Source organism: Thamnophis sirtalis, unplaced genomic scaffold (assembly GCF_051295495.1).
Source record: "Thamnophis sirtalis isolate CommonGarterSnake01/CBP01778 unplaced genomic scaffold, rThaSir2_p1.2 scaffold_2, whole genome shotgun sequence".
In the NCBI taxonomy this organism is placed as follows: domain Eukaryota; kingdom Metazoa; phylum Chordata; class Lepidosauria; order Squamata; family Natricidae; genus Thamnophis; species Thamnophis sirtalis.
The window spans coordinates 90967188-90982714 of NW_028261382.1; the positions used below are offsets into that span (position 1 = coordinate 90967188).

A 15527-nucleotide genomic window follows, 5' to 3' on the forward strand; every position below is an offset into this window, starting at 1 on the left:
CACAAATGGTGATTATGTGACAGCGGGACACTGCGATGTTATAATTGCAAGCCAGTTTAATGAGGACCTGAATTAGTGGTGGGATTCAGCCAGTTCACACCTATCCGGGAGAACCGGTTGTTAACTTTCTAAGCAGTTGGGAGAACCGGTTGTTGGAAGAAATCTCCTTTTGTTTTTTTTTCCACTTTACAGGGCTAATCCTGTAAGGAAGGCAGGAAGGAAACATTCTGGTGTTGTTTCTAGCCTAATCTTGATTGCCCTGCTTACAGAAACTGCCTCTCCGCTTAACCCTTATTACATTGTAACAGCTAAGGTGAAGCGCCCATTGACATGAGTGACGTTGAGTTGGCCATGCCTACATAGTCACATGACCACTGTGCCACACCTACCCAGCTGGTCATTAGGGCAGAGAACCAGTTGTTAAATTATTTGAATCCCACCACTGACTTGAATTGAGGTCACATGAGTGTGGAGATGCTGCAATGGTCACAACTATGAGGATCTCTCACAAGTCCTGCTTGTACAATGCTATTGTAACTTCTAATGGTGGACTACCCATATTGGAATAGTTCTCTAGGGTCTTGAGCAGAGAAAAGCTTTGCTAGTGATCTTCTTGTCCAGCATTGTAGCAACCTCTGTGTTCAAATGTTTGTTCAGTTCTGCCTTGATTCGGCACTTTAAGGCTTAGTTCTTCCTTGATCTTCAGGTCCTGCAACAGATGATATTCTAGTTATAGCAATAGCAATAGCAATAGCAATAGCAATAGCAGTAGACTTATATACCGCTTCATAGGGCTTTCAGCCCTCTCTAAGCGGTTTACAGAGAGTCAGCATATTGCCCCCAACAATCTGGGTCCTCATTTTACCCACCTCGGAAGGATGGAAGGCTGAGTCAACCCTGAGCCGGTGGGATTTGAACTGCTGATCTAGCAGTAGCCTGCAGTGCTGCATTTAACCACTGCGCCACCTTGGCTCTTAGTTATCTGGTAGGGTTCCTACATGACACAAATCATATAATGTGGTTTATTGGATTTGGGCTTAGCATGTTGACATGGATCCAGTCATCCCAATTTATAAGCCACTTTAGTGTTCTGAATAACTGTAGTCCAATCCCATAGTTTGTTCAGTAAATCCTAGCTAAGACAAAAACTGCTAACAAAGGGATTGGACATCCTGTAATAAAGCAAAGAAGCTAGAACTCCCAACAGACGAATAAGTAATACCTTGACAAATAATAGTTCAGGGTGTGAAAAAAATGAGCAGGAACAGGCTGATTTTAAAGCTGAATTAAATAGCAGCGTATATACTTGTATGTACATATCATATACTTGTTCTTAATGCAGCCATTTTTTTTATCTGTAGCTCTTGGACATCTATAAAAAGAATTTGGATGTTGGTCCATTCCACAATGACTCGGAGATACTAGCATTCAGGTTCGTACCCCCTGAAAATTCAGAGCAGTTTGGTCTAATGGTTATGAGTCCTCCGGGATTGGGCGGCCTATAAATCAATTAAATAAATAAATGATATCAATCTAGAAACCAGGAAACTATGAGTTCTAGTCCCTGTTTAGATATGAAAGGAGACTGGGCGACTTTGGGCCAATCACCAAGAAACTGTGAGTTCTAGTCTCTCCTTAAGCATGAAAGATGGCTGAGTGAATTTGGGCCAATCACTAGGAGACTGTGAGTTCTAGTCCCGCCTTAAGCTCGAAAGATGGCTGAGTGAATTTGGGCCAATCACTAGGAGACTGTGAGTTCTAGTTTTGTCTTAGGCATGAAAGCCCCAGCTGGGTGAGTTTGGGCTGTTCACTAGGAGACTGTGACTTCTAGTCCTGTCTTAGCCATGAAAGCCAACTGGGTGACTTTGGACTAATCAGCCCAATCCACCTAACAGAGTTGCCATTGTGGGGAAAGCATATTAGGTATGTTTGTTATCTTAACATTGCCAAGTCTGGAAAAAAAAATACTGTTTTAGACCTTGAAGCCATTGATCCAGAGATGAAATGCTACCGGTTCGGACCCATTCGCCCGAACCAATACTAAAAAATGCTACCGGTTCGCCCGAACCGGTAGCTCTGACAATCAGCTGTGCTGCACAATTTCTAATTAGCATGCAGGCGCACGCAAAACAAACTGGTAGCAGACTTCAAAGCATTTCACCCCTGCATGGATCATAGTAGAATGTTCTACTACAGAAATCTTGTTTTTTTTGCCACCCTAATTATTTAAGCTGGGTGCTAACCTATCTGTCTTTTTCTCCCCTTCACACAGTGAGGGCAGTGTGCTTGCTTACTTCTTGTCCACGTTCAGTGTTCCTAAATACAAGACGGATATTCTTGAAAATGCCATGGCCAATTTCCATAATTTAAAACTATCAGGACCGGGAAGAGGGCGTTTGAAGGAATTTCACATTGAGTCTCTCACCGCTTTTCGTAAGTCTCTCTTTCCTTTTGTTCTGCTCTTCCCACATAACCAAGCTTGGTGGAGTATTTGCACTAGTCACCAGGGAAAGGTTGAGCTTTGGGGTGTGTCAAAGCAAAGGAAACCTTTAAAAGGTGACATTAGTAGAAAACAGCAGAGTAAATCTCATCTGAATGAAGGTGAATATAAGTGTCCCAGGATAATGTGGCAAGATCCACTCTGGGTCGGTTACGGGGACCAGAAGTTGTGTCTTCTGAGTTTTTGGAATCGTGCTGGAGCCCATCCTGAGGGAACTTCTCTCTACCAGAATGTGGTATCTAATCTAATACTCCCACTTCTAATGTCTCAACAATCCAGAGGACTGAAACGCAACCATATTTTTTTTATTTGCAAGAGTATAATTGGACTTGAGCTGATGAGGAATGGTCAGAAAACTCATGTTAAAAGAGAGATTTCTAAGAATCAGTCTGGAGGGGGCGGGATTACAGATTAACAGAGTTGGAAGGGACCTTGTTGGTCATCCAATCCAGGCTTGGAGGCCTTCTAGACCAACCCCATGCCCAAGCAGGAGACCCTACACCATTTCTGGCGGATAGCAGTCCAGTCTCCTCTTGAAAGCCTCCAGTGATGAAGCTGCCACAACTTCTGAAGGCAACTTCTGTTCCATGAATTGATTGTTCTCCCTGTCAGAAATTTTTTTCCTTATTTCCAGGTTGAATCTCTCCTTGGTCAGTTTCCATCCATTATTCCTTGTCTGGCCTTTGGGTGCTTTAGAAAATAGCTTGACCCCCTTCCTCTCTGTGGCAGCCCCTCAAATATTGGAAGACTGCTATCCTGTCTCCCCTGGTCCTTCTCTTCACTAGATTAGCCAGGCCCAGTTCCTGCAACTGTTCTTCATATGTTTTAGTCTTGGTTTAGTTTTAGGGACAATACTATCATGAGGAAAGAAAAGGCAGTTGCTTTGGGATTTGGCAATTGGCATCCCAAAGCAAGGAATCAGGATCATTTAAAAAAACATATAAATTTGTCTGAGGCTTCAAGATATTTTTGACTACCTCATTTACTAGATTTACATCATCTGTTAAAGACATCAGTGTCTGTTGATAGAAAACAATCTTGGATGATTCTCCCCAAAACAATTGTTTGGGGGGAATTTCCCTTCTGTGAATTCGGGTTGTCTGCAATTGCTCTACATTGAAGGTGTAAAGTTAATTTCCACGTTATAAAAGTTTTGTGTTTTTAACTTGCAGCTACTGATGAGGATATTGTCAAAGCAACCCGAGACAGTAAGTAAAATTTGGTGTTTTTTTTATTTTGTGGTGGTTTTTAATCACAGTAATAATAAATTATGGGATCTTTGAATAATTGGAGATTGTGTGGGGATAGAATGGAATATTGCTATCTGCAGGGGAAAAAAAACATATTGAAGCTGCAATCCCATTACCTCTTATGTGGGATAAAGGCTCTTGAACTCAGTTGGACATAGGACAACAGAGTTGGAAGGGACTTTGAGGTCATGTAGTCCGACCCCCTGCTCCAGCAAAAGACATTTACCATTTCAGACAAATGGCTGTCCAATCTCTTCTTGAAAGCCTCCAGTGATGGCGCTCCCACAACTTCTAGAGGGAAGGTATTCCATTGATTGATTGTTTTCACCGTTAGGAAGCTTCTCCTTAGTTCTAGATTACTTTTTCTCCTTGGTTAGTTTCCATCTTAGACGTAGAATAACTTTATTGTCACTTTAAACGTCCACTAATTGGCATACATTAAAATTTCGTCACACACAGATCTCTGCCGAATAGACAAGCGTTCAAAAAGTTGTTACAAAATCGTGAACAAAAGCATTGTGGCTAGAACTAACATTGATGGGAGGAGATGGAAGAATTGCTTAAAATGTTTTGGTTTTTTTTGAAACTGGACACCTTAGAAGCACCAATAAAGGAAAATATTCGTAGCTCAGAGTTGAAATGAGGAACCCTTGGTGCTCTCTAGTTTTCTTGCAGATGTTTCATTACCCAAACTAAGGAACATCATCAATGCTAGTAAAGAGCGCGGTTTGTACATTAGAAGCAAGATGTTGACTGAGATCCCCCTCTACACACACACACACACACACACACACACAAACAAACAAACAAACACATTAATGAGGGACTTTCAGGAAGATTTCAATCTTGCATGTATGATTTTGTTTTCTCTTTGCTTCTGAAAAGATGTTTTCCAAGACATTTACATTAATTTTTGGTAAGTTTCTATCTGCTGAGTAGACAAGAATAAGGGATGCGCTAAGGGACAATCTAAGTAGCTGCATTTAACCACTGAGCCAAGGTGGCACAGTGGTTAAATGCAGCACTGCAGGCTACTTCAGCTGACTGCAGTTCTGCAGTTCGGCTGTTCAAATCTCACCGGCTCAAGGTTGACTCAGCCTTCCATCCTTCCAAGGTGGGTAAAATGAGGACCCGGATTGTTGTTGGGGGCGATATGCTGACTCTGTAAACCGCTTAGAGAGGGCTGAAAGCCCTATGAAGCGGTGTATAAGTCTAACTGCTATTGCTATTGCTATAAGTAGATTAGAAAGGTCGGCAGTTCAGCGGTTCAAATCCCTAGTGCTGCGTAACAGAGTGAGCTCTTGTTACTTGTCCCAACTTCTCCCAACCTAGCACTTTGGAAGCACGTAAAAAAAAAATGCAAGTAGAAAAATAGGAATCACCTTTGGTGGGAAGGTAACAGAAGGTTCCGTGCGCCTTCGGCATTTAGTCATGCTGGCCACATGACCATGGAGACGTCTTCAGACAGCGCTGGCTCTTTGGCTTTGAAACAGAGACGAGCACCGCCCCCTAGAGTCGGGAACAATTAGCACATACAGTATGTGCGAGGGGAACCTTTACCTTTAGACAAACATTTGAAAAGTTGTTACAAAATGTGAACAAAAGCATTGTGACTAGAACCAAAACTGATGGGAAAAGATCTAAGATGGAAGAATTGCTTGTCTCAGGATGTAGATATTTCTGCTATCTGCTCTTTCACAGATTGCCATGTTAGTACAGTATCTCACAAAGGTTTTTTTTTTTTTTCATTTTCTGGCCCAATTCTTAGCAAACAAAACACACGGCTCTATTTTCTCAACAGTTTAGGAGAATATGTACGCCCTTCCTTTTGTTGCTAAAACTCTTGTCAAGATTTGACAGCCGTATTCATTAAACATGACAGTGTAATCTCTCCGAGAAATATATAGTTCTTCACCAAACCAAGGAAGGAACATGAAATTTTGTCTAGGCAGGCCTTAAAAATCACTTCGAGAACACATTCCTTGCTTTCTTTATTTGTTATAACCACTTCAGTAATTGCCCTACTTGGGATGGGGTGCAAATTCATTAATAGTCACCATTGAAAAGCGGTTTGACTGTATTGAAAAATTCGAAATAGACAGTGACTCAATTAACAAGGTAAAGTGTTGCGATAACAGTAAGGTGATAAATAGGAAATGGTAACAAAGAGGACGACCAAAGAAAATTAGTTCTACAACCACGTGACACAGCTTTTTGTTGTTACTGCTGTTTTAAATGAATGGAAAACGAAACCAGTCTTAACCTGGAAACACAGTTTATTCAAAAAGCTGTGTTGGCGCAATGGTTAGAAAGCAGTATTGCAGGCTAACGTTGCCCAGAGTCTGGAGCAGAGGTGACCAACTGGTGGTCCGTGGACCACCGATGGGTCTGCGAGAAAATTTTGTTGGTCCACAGAAAAATCTTTGCATTTTTGCATTTTTTTATATTGCACTAAATCAGTGGTTCCCAAACTTGGCAACTTTAAGACTTGTGGACTTCAACTCCCAGAATTCTCCAGCCAGCAGAGAATTCTGGGAGTTGAAGTCCACAAGTCTTAAAGTTGCCAAGTTTGGGAACCACTGCACTAAATCAAGGATCCTCAAACTAAATCCCCTGGGCCAGATATGGCCCGCCGAAGCAATTACTCCCGCTAGCTGATGGGATGGGGTCCTTCAGGCACTTAGCTTGGCTGCCTGTTTAGTAGCTCCAGCCTTTCCCTCCCTCCCTGGGAGTCCAGGCGCTTCAGTGAGCAGTGCACCAAATTTCAGCCGGGCTCCTCGAAAGACAAATTGCAGGGGGCCAATTTAGTGTCCAGGCTGGCTACAAGACATTCATTCTTGGCCGTACTTGAGATTCCTAGCTCCAATGGACAGCAAACCTAGGGTTGACCCTGAGCGCTTCTCTCTGCTAACAGGCGGCCAAGCTAAGTGCCTGAAGGACCCCATCCCGTCACTAATTTCTATTAGTGGTCCAAAAGGATTTAAAATTATGAATTTAGTGGTCCCTGAGGTCTGAAAGATTGGTGATTCCTGGAGTTTGATCCTGACTGGTTCAAGGTTGATTCGGCCTTCCATCCGAGGTCAATAAAATGAAGACCCGGATTGTCGGGGGCAATATGTTGACTCTGTAAACTGCTTAGAGAGGGATGTAAAGTATTGTGAAGCGGTATATAAGTCTAAGCGCTATTGCTAGGGCTAGTGCCCTCTCTCCCTCCCTCCCTCCCTTCCTTTCAGGGTGCACAATACTTAGAATGCAGTATTGCAGGCTAATTCTGCTGACTGTCAGCCGTTCGATTCTGACTGGCTCAAGGTTGACTCAGCTTTCCATCCTTCTGAGATTGGGAAAATGCGTACCCAGATTGTTGGGGGCAAGAGGCCGATTCTGTAAACCGCTTAGATATGTACAGCACTGTGAAGCCGTATCTAAGTGCTATTGCTAAGTGCTGTTGCCCATCTCTGACATGTTTTGGATCTCTCCAGTTTTAATTTGCCCATTTGAATATTTTTTACTGAATCAGAGTAAACCCTTTTCGCCATTATCTTGAGAACTTTCTCTCCTGATGTTGTTTCTCTCACCTGACTAGACAGCTGCAATTATGCGTTGCACGCCAAAGAAGGGAAAGTGATAAGCTTTGCCACGCCAGGATTCCCAAACAGCCCTTACCCATCCAACATGCGCTGCTTCTGGGCGCTGAGAGCTGATGCCAACGCAGTCATTAGCCTGACCTTCACTACCTTTGACGTCGAGGGATGCAACCAAGGCAAGGACTTTGTCAAGGTGTACAACTCATTGAGCCCAGTGGAAGAACGCTCGCTGGTGAAGTAAGTACATTGGCTACAGCATGACGTGCTCTCTTGGGGAGAAATAAGGATGGGCTCCTGGGGGCATAATTGGCAGGAGCCTGAGGTAGTCTTCAGTTTTCATGGCTTCTTCTGGGTTGCCCTGTTACTGATACCTACTCTGATGGGGAAAGAGATTGCCAAATATTCATTGCTTAGTCACTAATCGTTCTTCTTCTCCTCCTCCAACTTCCTCCTTCACCTCTCCTTCCTTCCCTCCCTCCCTCCTTCCTATCTTCCTTCCTTCCTTCCTTCCTATCTTCCTTCCTTCCTATCTTCCTTCCTTCCTATCTTACTTCCTTCCTATCTTACTTCCTTCCTTCCTATTTTCTTTCCTTCCTATCTTCCTTCCTTCCTTCCTTCCTATTTTCTTTCCTTCCTATCTTCATTCCTTCCTATCTTCCTTCCTTCCTATCTTCCTTCCTTTCTATCTTCCTTCCTTCCTTCCTATTTTCTTTCCTTCCTATTTTTCTTCCTTCCTATCTTCCTTCCTTCCTTCCTTCCTATCTTTCTTCCTTCCTTCCTATTTTCTTTCCTTCTTATCTTCCTTCTTTCCTATCTTCCTTCCTTCCTATCTTCCTATCTTCCTTCCTATCTTCCTTCTTTCCTTCCTATCTTCCTTCCTTCCTTTATATCTTCTTATCTTCCTTCCTTCCTATCTTCCTTCCTTCCTTTGTATCATCCATCCTTTTTCTTTCCTTCCTTCCTTCCTTCCTTCTTATCTTTCTTTCTTTCTTCCTTCCTTCCTTCCTTCTTTCTTATGTTCCTTCCTTCTTATCTTCCTTCCTTCTTATCTTCCATCCTATCTTCCTTCTTTCCTTCTTTCTTTCCCAGGCTGTGTGGGAGCTTTGATTTTTCATACAACCTGACTTTCATCTCCTCCCAAAACGTCCTCCTGGTTATGTTAAGTACAGATGCAAAGGGAAGATTTCCTGGATTCAAAGCAGACTTCTTCCAGATGTCAAAGACATGTAAGAATGCCATTCTTTCTATTTTGGGGTAATACCAGGAGATCATGGGTTGGCAGGATGCGGCCTGACAATAAATTCAGTATTACTATTGCTCCTTTTCCTGGCTGTTTTCTCCTTAAGAGAGAGGGAAGAAGAGACTAGAAGGATATGAGCCAGAAGCCCAAGAAAAAAGGATGATTTTAGCAGCCATTTTTGACCCTGATTTATCCTCACTTTCTTCAAAGAATAGCAAGCATTCCCCACCATTGTACACATTATTAAGCCATTCATGCAAAAAAAAAAAGTTTACTCCTAATTAAGTAAAGGGTTCAGTCCAGTAGAAGATAAAGATGAGTGCTAAATGTTTGATCAGTTATCTGGTGCATATTACCATATGTGGTGGACATGGCCAAAAGCAAAAAAATACTGGACAAAAATACATACATGGCTGGAAAAAATGATAAAACAACATATATATCTGAAAGCATAGATATTTTTGTTGGGCATTCTACCAGAAAAATATGATAAAAAGACTATATGCTTGATTTTGCATATATTAACTGCAACACAAATTGTATTTGTGCGACAATGGAAAAATGATAAGATTCTGCCAGAGGAGAATGTAATTAAGAAAATATTAGCATGTGCAGAAATGGACAGACTAACACTTACTATTAAGGATAAAGAAGAAATTGAATATTTTTTTTGATACGGGACATATTTTATCAATGGCTAGATAACAGAAACTGGTTAGAAAGGAGGAAATATAAAGATAAAAAGAGGAAATGGTTAAGTGGAAAGTTGTAAAGAAGAGGATGTTAAGTATTAATGCTATTATATTATTATGTTGCTAAATTATCAATATGATGGTGATGAATATCACAACAAAGATGTGTAATATGACTATCTAAACATAATTGTACTCATAATTGTACTCAGATAAAGATTATTAGGGGACTGGAGGCTAAAACAAATGAAGAACGGTTGCAGGAACTGGTTATGTCTAGTTTAATGAAAAGAAGGACTAGGGGAGACATGATAGCAGTGTTCCAATATCTCAGGGGCTGCCACAAAGAAGAGGAAGTCAAGCTATTCTCTAAAGCACCTGAGGGTAGAATAAGAAGCAATGGGTGGAAACTAATGAAGGAGAGAAGCAACTTAGAACTAAGGAGAAATTTCCTGACAGAACAATTAATCAATGGAACAACTTGCCTCCAGAAGTCCTGAATGCTCCAACACTGGAAGTTTTTAAGAAGAGATTGGATAACAATTTTAACTGAAGTGGTATAGGGTTTCCTGCCTAGGCAGAGGGCTGGACTAGAAGACCTCCAAGGTCCCTTCCAACTCTGTTATTCTATTCTATTCTAAAATATATCTCACCAGATCACACACTGTTTGATGAAAATTGAATGTTACATAAATAAAACAAATAAAATGGGAACAAAGAAGAAGATGATAAAGAGTGAAAAATGGACAGGCTAGAGAGGGAGAAAGTCTTGAGGATAACAATGCATCAGGGGCACAATTATTTTTCCCTCACACAGGAGATGTTGTGATAAATAACACCCTCTCCCTCCCCAACCACACTTCTGGAGATTCTAATAATGCTTCCTAATGAGAACTGGGGCTGAAATTGGACGGGCTGATGGACAGGTGTGTATAGGTAGCCCTAATTGGTCTCCTGGGTTATAGCCATGCTTTTGAATCAGGCTCTTAACAGTTGACGTTATCTTATTAATGGCCATTATGCGCAAATGCCTCTTTTCTGGTCACCAGTAAGGCTCATAAGATTCTGTTTTCTCCCTCCACACCGGTTCTCCCTCACTCAATTGCAGCTTGTGGCGGTGTTTTGAAAGGCATATCAGGGAATTTCACCACTCCGTACTATCCAGCCTACTACCCTCCAAATCTGGATTGCGTGTGGAATATAGAGGTAAGAATTCCAGTGTACTAATTATCTTTTTCTTCTGGGGCCCGTAGCATGGACTAAGGGAGAGCCTTTCTAACCTGTGGATCTGGCTAATTATCAAGGTGTTAAATCAAGAGTTGAAAGGCCTTTTCTGGGTTGTATTCTTAAAAGTCTGAAAACAACAAAAAAAATCATGTCAACTCAACAATGGAGAACCAAACCCTTTTTTATCACTACTATTTTGTCTCAGCTTCTGCCAACCTAGCAGTTCGAAAGCATGTAAAAACGCAAGTAGAAAAATAGGAACCACCTTTTCTGGGAAGGTAACAGCGTTCCATGCACCTTCGGCATTTAGTCATGACAGCCATATGACACAGAGACGTCTTTGGACAGCGCTGGCTCTTCGGCTTTGAAACGGAGATGAGCACCGCCCCCTAGAGTTGGGAATGACTAGCACATATGTGCGAGGGGACCCTTTACTTTACCTTAGACACAACACTAGAAGTCAAAAATCACAAGACTATGTATTATTTACTTTGCAATAGCAATAGCAATAGCAATAGCAGTAGACTTATATACCGCTTCATAGGCCTTTCAGGCCTCTCTAAGCGGTTTACAGAGAGTCAGCATATTGCCCCCAACAATCTGGGTCCTCATTTTACCCACCTCGGAAGGATGGAAGGCTGAGTCAACCCTGAGCCGGTGAGATTTGAACCGCTGAACTGCTGATCTAGCAGTAGCCTGCAGTGCTGCATTTAACCACTGCGCCACCTTGGCTATGTCATGTGTGCAAATTCATTAGAGAAGACAATGAGGCTAGGAATGATTAGTGGAGCAAGAAGAAGGAAGATAGAAGAGAACACATTGGCTTGATCCCATCAAAACTGATACAATGATGAACATCCAACAACTGAAAAAAGTTGCAATTGACGGGGTAACATGGAGAGCACCTGCCTATAAAGTCACTAAGAGTTGGATCCAACTGAATGGTTAAATCAACGACAACAGTTGCCGTAGTTTCTTTCAGAAAATATTGGAAAAGACGCCTGTCTTGGGCGTGGTGTCAGTGTTTGTTTCCTCCCATCTCTGCCCACCCCTGCCAACTTTCAATCTCATTTTCAGGTGCCTGGGGACAAAAATGTAAAGATACGCTTCAATGAATTCCACCTGGAGGATCCTGGTGACTCCTCCAACTCCTGCCCCAAAGATTATGTGGAAATCAACGGTATCAAGTAAGAGACGTTATTCATTGGTAAATCTGGGTTGCCAGTTTTTGTGTATCTGTTGTGAATGGGCAAGGAGAAAAACTGTCTTAGCCCCTTAATGTCTTCAAGGCTCTTCCTTGCCGTCTTTTAGGATAGAAATATCATAAATGAAAGGTCCTTGCTTGATTAAAACATATTTCTCTTGTCGTGTGTGTGTGTGTGTGTGTGTGTGTGTGTGAGAGAGAGAGAGAGAGAGAGAGAGAGAGAGAGAGAGAGAGAGAGAGAGAGAGAGAGAGAAGGAGGGGGGATGGAGAGATCTTATGTATTGATTGATGCAGCTCATTATGAATGAATTAATGAATGAGCCGGCCTCCAGTTGATTTTTATTTTCTTGTGGTTTTTAGATATTGTCAGCCCAGCAAGGGATTTGTGGTAATGAGTAAAACCAACAAAATTACAGTTCGTTTCCACTCAGATAATTCACACGTGGACAATGGCTTCTCGGCTGAGTATTTGTCCTTTGACTCCAATGATCGTAAGTGGAGATGTCAAATGTGAGATTAATCAGGGAGGGAGGTGGTGGGATGAGTCACCTTCTCAGTCAGGAAAGGTTGAGTTTTAGATAGAGAAGCCCTCTATGGGAAAGAGGAAAGTCCTTGCTTGATATGAAGCATCCTACAGAGCAGTGAAGGGACATGGTGGCTCAGTGGCTAAGACGCTGAGCTTGTCGATGAGAAAGATTGGCAGTTCGGCGGTTCGAATCCCTGGTGCTGCATAACGGAGTGAGCTCCCGTTACTTGTCCCAGCTTCTGCCAACCTAGCAGTTCAAAAACATGTAGAAATGCAAATAGAAAAATAGGGACCACCTTTGGTGGGAAGGTAACAGCGTTCTGTGGGCCTTTGGCGTTTTGTCATGCCGGCCACATGACCACGGAGACGTCTTTGGACAGCGTTGGTTCTTCGGCTTTGAAACGGAGATGAACACTGCCCCTAGAGTTGGGAATGACTAGCACATAGAGTATGGGACCCTTACAGAGCAGTGGTTCCTAACCGTTTTGGGTCCATGGACCAGCAACGATGAAGGCAGTGGGGGAAGGGGAAGAGGATGGTTGCCTAATCCCATGCATTCACAAATAAAGCTTCACCATGATCACCCACCACATATGTAGCCTGGTTCCCAATAGGCTACAGATCAATACCGGTCCGCATCCCAGGGTTTGGAGACCCCTGCTTTAGAGAATGCGAGGAACAGTGTTAGAAGAAGCTTCCAATGATAAGTACCTTGGAATGACAGTTAGTAAACGGAATTTTAGAACTTAGTTTCCTGCCTTTTTCCTCTGCTCATATTTAGGCACTATCCAACAACTAATTCAAAGTTCAACGATGAGGTCCATTATTTGCATAAGATCCCAGTTTCACCCTGCTCTGTCCAACTTCTATCGTGGAGACCCTAGGGAATTTTTTTCCAAGTTTTACTAGATGGATAAACTAGACAAATAATCCATAAATTATGAGATGGCTCTTGTCCTTTCAGCATGATTTGCAGCTCCAGGTTCTGGCTCAGATAAACATTGGATTTATTCCATAATGAAAGAGGATCTGGAATCCTTCTGAGGATCTGTAATCACACTGAGAAGGAGAGAATGACAATTGAGAACATTCAATTTCTAGATGAACAATCCTGGTGCTGAAATGACCGATAGTATCAAATAATATACTGACACGTTCCTTAATTATTCCTTTTGGGTGTGTCCTCTGAAAATTCACAGTAGATTAAATTATGTCCATGCTTGTCCTAATATCAGAATAATCTCTGGAGACAGTTTTTAAGAGAGTTTCTCCAAGGGTCATCCTTGGGAGTTTCAAGACTCAACGCTATGGCAAAATAAGACTTTCCCCAAGAGCAGAATTGCTAATATACCATCCAGAATGGCAGCAAAACATGTTGATGCTTTCACCTATGCAGACATCAATGTATTTATATCTTTTCTCTCCCCGTCCTCTTTGTTGACTTGTAGCTTGCCCAGGGCAATTCACCTGCAAAAGTGGCCGTTGTGTCAAAAAAGAACTGCGCTGTGATGGGTGGCTTGACTGCCCAGATGCCAGCGATGAGACAGATTGCAGTAAGTCCTCCTTTTTAGCTCTGTTAGGTGGTGTGGATGATGGTCATAAGTCTTGTTTAGAGCTTTGGAGCATCTGCACCAAAGACAAATTCCTTGTGTGTCCAATCACACTTGTGTATCCAATAAAGAATTCTATTCTATTCTATTCTACTCTACTCTACTCTACATTCCAATATCTATTCTATTCTATTCTATTCTACATTCCTATATCTATTCTATTCTATTCTATTCTACATTCCTATATCTATTCTATTCTACTCTACTCTACTCTACTCTACATTCCAATATCTATTCTACTCTATTCTACATTCCAATATTTATTCTATTCTATTCTACATTCCTATATCTATTCTATTCTACTCTACTCTACTCTACATTCCAATATCTATTCTATTCTATTCTACATTCCTATATCTATTCTATTCTATTCTATTCTACTCTACTCTACATTCCAATATCTATTCTATTCTATTCTATTCTATTCTACATTCCTATATCTATTCTACTCTACTCTACTCTACATTCCAATATCTATTCTATTCTATTCTACTCTATTCTACATTCCAGTATTTGTTCTATTCTATTCTATTCTACATTCCTATATCTATTCTATTCTATTCTATTCTATTCTACATTCCTATATCTATTCTATTCTACTCTATTCTACTCTACATTCCAATATCTATTCTATTCTATTCTATTCTATTCTATTCTACATTCCTATATCTATTCTATTCTATTCTATTCTACATTCCTATATCTATTCTATTCTACTCTATTCTACTCTACATTCCAATATCTATTCTATTCTATTCTACATTCCTATATCTATTCTATTCTATTCTATTCTACTCTACTCTACATTCCAATATCTATTCTATTCTATTCTATTCTATTCTATTCTATTCTATTCTACATTCCTATATCTATTCTACTCTACTCTACTCTACATTCCAATATCTATTCTATTCTATTCTACTCTATTCTACATTCCAGTATTTGTTCTATTCTATTCTACATTCCTATATCTATTCTATTCTATTCTACATTCCTATATCTATTCTATTCTACTCTATTCTACTCTACATTCCAATATCTATTCTATTCTATTCTATTCTATTCTATTCTATTCTACATTCCTATATCTATTCTACTCTACTCTACTCTACATTCCAATATCTATTCTATTCTATTCTATTCTATTCTACTCTATTCTACATTCCAATATTTGTTCTATTCTATTCTATTCTACATTCCTATATCTATTCTATTCTATTCTATTCTACATTCCTATATCTATTCAATTCTACTCTATTCTACTCTACATTCCAATATCTATTCTACTCTATTCTACATTCCAATATTTATTCTATTCTATTCTACATTCCTATATCTATTCTATTCTACTCTACTCTACTCTACTCTACATTCCAATATCTATTCTATTCTATTCTACATTCCTATATCTATTCTATTCTATTCTATTCTACTCTACTCTACTCTACATTCCAATATCTATTCTATTCTATTCTATTCTATTCTATTCTACATTCCTATATCTATTTTATTCTACTCTACTCTACTCTACTCTACTCTACTCTACATTCCAATATCTATTCTATTCTATTCTATTCTATTCTATTCTATTCTATTCTATTCTATTCTTGTTTAGTTTTTTCCAGTGGGCTGTACTACCCACAGTGTCCAAAGCTGTTGGTGGCCTTTCCATAACTACATTGCTTATGGTCTTC

At 40.7% G+C, this 15527-nt stretch overlaps 1 protein-coding gene across 1 annotated transcript in view; it reads left to right on the forward strand.

The window, feature by feature from the left end:
• ST14 (ST14 transmembrane serine protease matriptase) overlaps positions 1 to 15527 on the forward strand; it is a 52583-nt gene that overhangs the window by 24335 nt on the left and 12721 nt on the right. Inside the window, exons 4-12 of the mRNA XM_087706364.1 lie at positions 1362 to 1432; positions 2273 to 2433; positions 3673 to 3708; positions 7334 to 7571; positions 8424 to 8560; positions 10375 to 10472; positions 11571 to 11680; positions 12058 to 12188; positions 13672 to 13776. Coding sequence (XP_087562490.1) covers positions 1362 to 1432; positions 2273 to 2433; positions 3673 to 3708; positions 7334 to 7571; positions 8424 to 8560; positions 10375 to 10472; positions 11571 to 11680; positions 12058 to 12188; positions 13672 to 13776 — 1087 coding nt within the window. The remainder of the gene's footprint in view (positions 1 to 1361; positions 1433 to 2272; positions 2434 to 3672; positions 3709 to 7333; positions 7572 to 8423; positions 8561 to 10374; positions 10473 to 11570; positions 11681 to 12057; positions 12189 to 13671; positions 13777 to 15527) is intronic.